At 37.2% G+C, this 6,481-nt stretch overlaps 1 protein-coding gene across 1 annotated transcript in view; it reads right to left on the bottom strand.

Annotated features, from left to right (window-relative positions):
- Positions 1-394: 394 nt before the first annotated feature.
- LPL (lipoprotein lipase) overlaps positions 395-6,481 on the bottom strand; it is a 30,742-nt gene continuing 24,655 nt past the window's right edge. The window contains exons 8-9 of the mRNA XM_019642033.1: positions 1,504-1,686; positions 395-520 (exon numbers count right to left, since the gene is read on the bottom strand). Of these exons, the coding sequence (XP_019497578.1) occupies positions 412-520; positions 1,504-1,686 (292 nt within the window). The 3' untranslated portion in view covers positions 395-411. The remainder of the gene's footprint in view (positions 521-1,503; positions 1,687-6,481) is intronic.

Below are 6,481 nucleotides of genomic sequence, written 5' to 3'. Positions count from 1 at the left end.
TTCACTTCCCTGGTTACATCCCGGGAGGAGCTGCAACCATAGTCACTGACTATTAACTTGGCGCTGTCTGCTCTGCACACAGGATTGTACAGGAGGCAGGGACGCAGTCCAGGAAAAGGCGCCAAGTGAAAAATTTGTGGTCGCTCAAAAAGTGAAGTAAAATCTAAAAAGTGTACCTGTGATGAAGGTCAGAGACGGCAGAAATCACAGAAAAAGAGAAAAAAGAGAGAAAGTACTGTCCAAAGCAAACGGACCAGTCTGATGTGGATACGGAAGGCATAAGAAAGACCCCCGGAAGGTTCTGACCACAAGAATCAGTGCGGGCCTGCGGTTCTGGGGTGGAGAGCACAGCGAGCAGCCGCGCCCCACAGCGGCAAGCTCGGGGTGCCCGCAGGGCTCCATCCATGATACTCACCAGCCGGACCTTTTATTCAGAGACTTGTCGTGGCATTTCACAAATACCACAGACGACTTTCCCTTCTGCAGACGAGACACTTTCTCCCTGGAACAGAAGATCACCCTGTGGAAGAAAAAGGATGTGAACACACCATGTGGGACAATACAGAGGACTGTTCAAAAATGTATGGTTCACTCAGAGCTGTTTAAATCCTACATGATCAGTCTGATTAATTGTTTTTATATTCCCGATAATTAACTGTTTACACCCAGGCTATTCTGGTCAGCAGGTTCTTTGAACACCTGAATCAGAGTTCTTTGAGGGCTTAACCCACTGTGCAGCAATAAAGCTGGTTAGTCAGTGTAGACAGGCATACAAACAGCCTTAAAATTACAAGGCTTTCCCCAAGAGATGATACAAGACCAACATCACCACCTCTTAGTATCTGCATTAGGGAATTCACAAACCAGCCTCCAGTTGGCCCTGCTGGAGAAACAAATGCTCTGCATCTCCAGCCACAACCTCTTCTTCTTCTTCTTCTTCTTCTTTTTTTTTTGTAAAGTCATTTTTTTTACCAATAATGGTACCCGATAGTTTGCAAAATCCCTGTACATTTAGTATAAAAGTTTTAAATCCTATGAGGCTCTCTATGCAATTCATTTTACAGATATATGTGGGGTGGGACCAGGAAGACAGGGTCAGATTATCTTGGAACCTCATCCTTCTTGAAGAGGCTGGTTTTACTCTTTGAATGTCAAAGTCACATCTCTGAGGTTCTTTCCATCACTGTTTCGTGCTTGCAGGAAACAGTGTGAAATGAGAAGCTGAGATTCTCAGTTCTTACTCATAACTGTGTCCAATACAGGGCTTATGTTGTCTTTCCACGAAATGCAGAAACACTATTACTTCCCTAGTATGATAATAAAAGAACACTCCTCCCCCCCCACCCCAAAAAAAAATTATAGGTTTAATTATCTAACTGGTACAGTTTTAAAAACAAAGCTTACTAAGGTTTCACCTGAAGGTTGAGGTCTCCAGAAATACTACCTCTAAGTAATGACATTAAAGTGAGTCTGAAGGGAATGGAGAAAAATGAACGTAATTACTTCTTTTGAGTCTCTCCTGCTTTTACTCTGATCTTCTCAATAGCAAAGCCGGGGCTGCTCCACCAGTCGGACCAGCTGAAGTACGAGTCGCTCTTCCATTTGAGTTTCAACATTAGCAGCTCTCCAATGTCCACTTCCGTGTAAATTAGGAAGGAGTATGTCTTGTTGGTGGAAACTTCAGGCCTGAATACAAAAATCCACATATTTAGCTAGTTCTGGAAATTGGCTGTTTTCCCCCTCTTTTCTTCCTCCTGAGGTGTATATAGCTTTATTGTTTGGGGATATTTTAAAAATGCATAAAATGTCCAAAAATACTCAAGAAGAATGTCCATGGCATTTAGTGTATTTCAAAAGATATCTCCATCCCTTTAATCGATTCCAACTTTTATCCTAACAATATGAACTATTTAGTACAATTCTTTTTTTTTTTTTAGCTGAGCCATCCTTGCCACCTGTTGGCAGCTCAGCGACTGCTCAGCTCGGGCCAGGACTCGAACCGCTGTTGCTCAGAGCTCAAACTCTTGAGCGAGCTCTTAACCAACTGAGCTACTCAGCCGGCCCCTTAGTACAATTCTTAAGAGAAAAAAATTAGCTGGTTATTCAGGGATATTAGTTTCATTCTCATATATCCCCTATCAGTTAGTACTGGTATGGGTACTTTGTAAAAATCACAGTGTACATAGAATTCTCTATTCTTTCTTTGTTCACTTCATATTTTACCTTCTACTTCTTGCCATNTTTTTTTGCTAAATAAAATGGTCACTCAGTAAAAATTTCCTGAATGAACCTGCCCTAAGAATAAATTTCTATTTTAGGGGACTAAAATGATACAAAATGACTTAGTGTTGTAATAAAATTTTGTCAATTTTATTAAAACTTCACATAGTTAAGTAAGTTCATTTTTTTAAGCCCATTTTATTGTATTACTTCATCAGAGTAAGTTGGCTCAGTGAGACTGTCACTGATAGAGACATGTACAAAGTTAGCACCACACATCTATAAATGCAGATAGCCACAATGACCTTTCCAATATGTACAACCCCCCTTTACACATACACACATATATTTACAGCTAATAAATAACACTTAAAGCCACAGCATTGCTGATATATAATATATAGTGAAGTCTGTAGAAGCCAGAGTTCCCAGGTCATTACACTGATTGGATTCATATTTTCTTAAGTTTGTATACCCTTGTTCAACACCCAAATCCAGAAAGTTAATGAATTAGCAATAACGGGGGATGCCAACCACTAATCGCACAACATTTTATTTTTAGAGAGAATTCATGCCAAGCGGGCTGATATCGGTCACAACATTTGTCCTACTCTGTATAAGCACAACCTTATTTCTCAAATGAAGGGCTGAAGTTCTGGCACCGCTGGAATAATGTCTTTTCCAAGTTCCAATCTCTTGAGTGCTCACCTTCCAAGCCACACTGAATAATAAATGTACACGGCGGGGGCTTCATCTGTGAGTATGTATTCAGATACTCACACATGTTCACAGTTTGGGTTCCCAGCAATAGCCTCTGAGATGTTTGACTTCCTTATCATTTTATATTAATATATAGAAAAGCATTCTGAAAATAGGAGATCTAGTTTATAAATAAATGCTCACTTACTCCTTACTAGTTGTTAAAACAACAAATCTCATGACATTTCATGTGGCTATGACAACTGAGGATTGTTTTAATCACCCACGATGGTTTTAAGCACTGTTTATGAATATATCCCAGTAACTCTTCCATATCTTTACTTAATAAAAACAGTCTTTGTCTAAAATTTGTAGGAGTTTGCATGACGCAAAATTTGACTTTGAACATAACCTTCCTTATCAAAACCAGGAGGAAAGAAGCATGCTTAAAGTATGACTGAAGCGTAACTGAAATGAGCCTAAAATTGCATAAACCATTAGGTATTAAATGACTTCAAATCGATGAATATCGTTTTGAAAACCTGATAAAATTATGATATCATTTTTCTTTCTTTATAGTTAAAATTATATGTCTACAGAGGATAATAGGCTTGTTTTAAACATCTATCCAAGGAACATTGTTAAAATATAACCTTGAAGCAAAGCAAGAAAAGGAGGGAAGAAATTAAGCAATAAACTGTAAAGCTTATTATGATTTAATTGATCTAAATTTTATATCTCCTTTAATTTGTAACTTAGTTATGATGCAACCCACCACAGGAAGTGTGTAAAGGTTCAGTTCAACTCCGTTCTCCATTGCTCTCCCCAAGCCACTAGTTCCTGGTTAACTCTTGGGCTATGTCCAACGGCAAGAGGAAAACCATTCCAAAAAAGGCAGGTGTTTTAACTAGTAAGGAAATGGGTCAGACTCATGCCACAGAAAAATCATTTTTTATATTCAGACTTGGAGGAAACTTGGAGAAAGTGTCCATCCAGGAAATGCAGAATTTTAATTAAAATGTGAGATATCAATCAATCATTTTTAGGCTATATCTAAACTCACTACATAAAAAAGCTTTATTGTTTTTCCATGAGCTCAGACAATTCTTATTTCTTTCTCAAAGGACAAAATGCAGTGCTTTTCAAATCCACTGTCTATTAATGATGGAAGGTGTGCTCTTGGGCCACCATACTCCTCAAATTAAATTAGCCACTTTTTAGTGTTTGAGACTGTCTCTTAAAATAACTAACAAGGATATAGCTGGGATTAATACTCAGGAAAATTCACTTTTAACCACCCAAAGCACTGGGCATCTTTTGTAAAAGTTACTTCATTCTTCACAGAATTCATTTGCTTTTCTTCTTTCTGTAGATGTGCCCAGTTTCTGAGGGGGGGGAAAAAAAGAGGAATAAGGGCAATTCATTATCTGCTTAATGTTTTACAACCTCTTCCCCTCCCCACACGTTCCTTCAGGATGAAAAAGAATTCAACTGGAAGTTCAGAACAAAGATTGTGGGAATAAACCCAGAGGATATGTGGACACTGAATCAGAGAAAGCAGCAGGCTCGCAGAAATGGAAGTAGAAATGAAAGATGGTGTCCCCAGAAGGAGTATCATTTCAGAGGACTGAACCAAATGGTTTCAAAATTCAGGAAGATCTCTTGCTTCTAAAACTTGCCAAATGAAATGCTTAGGTTTTTTTTCCTCCCCTGATATAAGACTGCTAAGGTGAGAGAAACACAACCTTTTGTGTGATAAATTTAGTCACAGAGGAGAGAAACTGCAGAAGGTTGTTAGTCTGATTCATAATTACCTCCTAGGTAAAGTTCAGGTGCATAAAAAAAACTAAGTATCTGTTGTCTCAGTAATCTTATAATCAACCGAGGAATGTATCATTAGACTTTCTCAGATAAATCCTTGTAATTTATGTAAATAATATGGCCAGAAATAACTCATAAACAGCTTGAGTTATTTCCTAATTTTGAGGGGTTTTGTTTTTACATTCACATACAGATTAGAAGTTGTGTATGGTTTGGGAAGAATACATGTGTACATGTATATTTGTATATGTTTGTATGTGACATAAATTCATATATAAATCTTTATATAGGAGTCCCTTTCTAAGAGTTAAAGCAAAGGTGAAATTGCCTCAAATTTGTGATGAGAAAAAACAAAGCAATGAAACTTTTACTAGAACAGTCTCCACTTAGATAAGAATTCAGTTATTCTGCCTGGCTCAATACCAGTAACTATTCTCCATTTCAAGTTTATCTTGAGTGTCTTACATTAATGTTTTTAATCCAGGTGGCTTCATCTTGCCAAAGTATATATGCCATAATTCCATTAAAATGTAAAAATACATAGATATTATATCTGCATAGAGAAAGTCTGAAAGGATATACAGGCATATCTCAGAGATAACATAGTTTAGATTCCAGACCACTGCAGTAAAGTCAATATAGCATTATATGCACTTGGTTNCCCACAGGTCTAGGTGTACACATTTTTAAGACCTTTACTGAGACAAAATTTACATGCCATAAAATTCACCTATTATGAGTACTGTTCAATTCTTTTTAGTAAATTACAGAGTTGTGTGATCATAACCACAATCTAATTTTTCCACCAGTCCTAAAAGATCCCTTATAGCCATTTGTTTTTTCAACTCCCATCCCCAGGCAATCACTAAATCTACTTTTTGTCACTATAACTTTGTCTTTCCTGGACATTTCATACAAATGGAATCATATATTATGTAGTCTTTTGCATCTAGCCTTTTCATATAGCAAAAGGATTGCAAAGTACATCCATGTTGTAGCATCTATCAGCAGTTTGTTCTTTTAATTGTTGAATAATATTCCTTTGTGTGGACATTTTATCTCTTCACCAGTGTATGGACATTTAGGTTGTTTCTACCTTGGGGCTGTTATGAATAATGTCATCAGCAATGTATGCAGGTTCACATTTCTCCTTATCAACCCCTGGTATTGCTGGTCTTTTTGATGATATCAACAGGCACTGATGGGCAGTGAGCAAATTGTAAACTGGGGAGTGCCTTCCTGTCAGGGGGACCGCAGCTCCAGGAGACTTTATGCCTAACTGACAATGAAGTTTTGGGTCAGTGGCCACTGAAACAGTTGTTTTCTGGACTAAATTCTTCCTGATTATACTAAGAAGCACTCCCTACTCAGCTGCATGGGTAATCTGTGTGTTCTTTTTCACTATCAAGACAACTCAAAGCAAAGTTCTAAAAAATGCACCCTCATATCCCAAATAGTTCATTTTATTGCACAAACACCACTCTCTTTGTAGCTAACATTTAAACCTCAGAAATAGAGACAATGTATTCCAGAAAATATTCAAAGATATTTTTATATTCATCTAACTTTTTACTTGTGAATAAGTATCCTTCAGGCAAGGAAAGTCTTGTGTATTTCATTTAGGAAAAATTCTATTATCATTTTCCTCTAGTTAGTTTAAAGGATCCCTAAGTAAGGCCATGTACAAATGTAAATATAAAAAAACTATATATATATATATATATATATATATATATATATA

The sequence above is a fragment of the Hipposideros armiger genome, unplaced genomic scaffold, assembly GCF_001890085.2.
Source record: "Hipposideros armiger isolate ML-2016 unplaced genomic scaffold, ASM189008v1 scaffold_64, whole genome shotgun sequence".
In the NCBI taxonomy this organism is placed as follows: domain Eukaryota; kingdom Metazoa; phylum Chordata; class Mammalia; order Chiroptera; family Hipposideridae; genus Hipposideros; species Hipposideros armiger.
The sequence above is the reverse complement of the archived record's forward strand: the minus strand, read 5'-3'. Positions and strand labels throughout refer to the sequence as shown.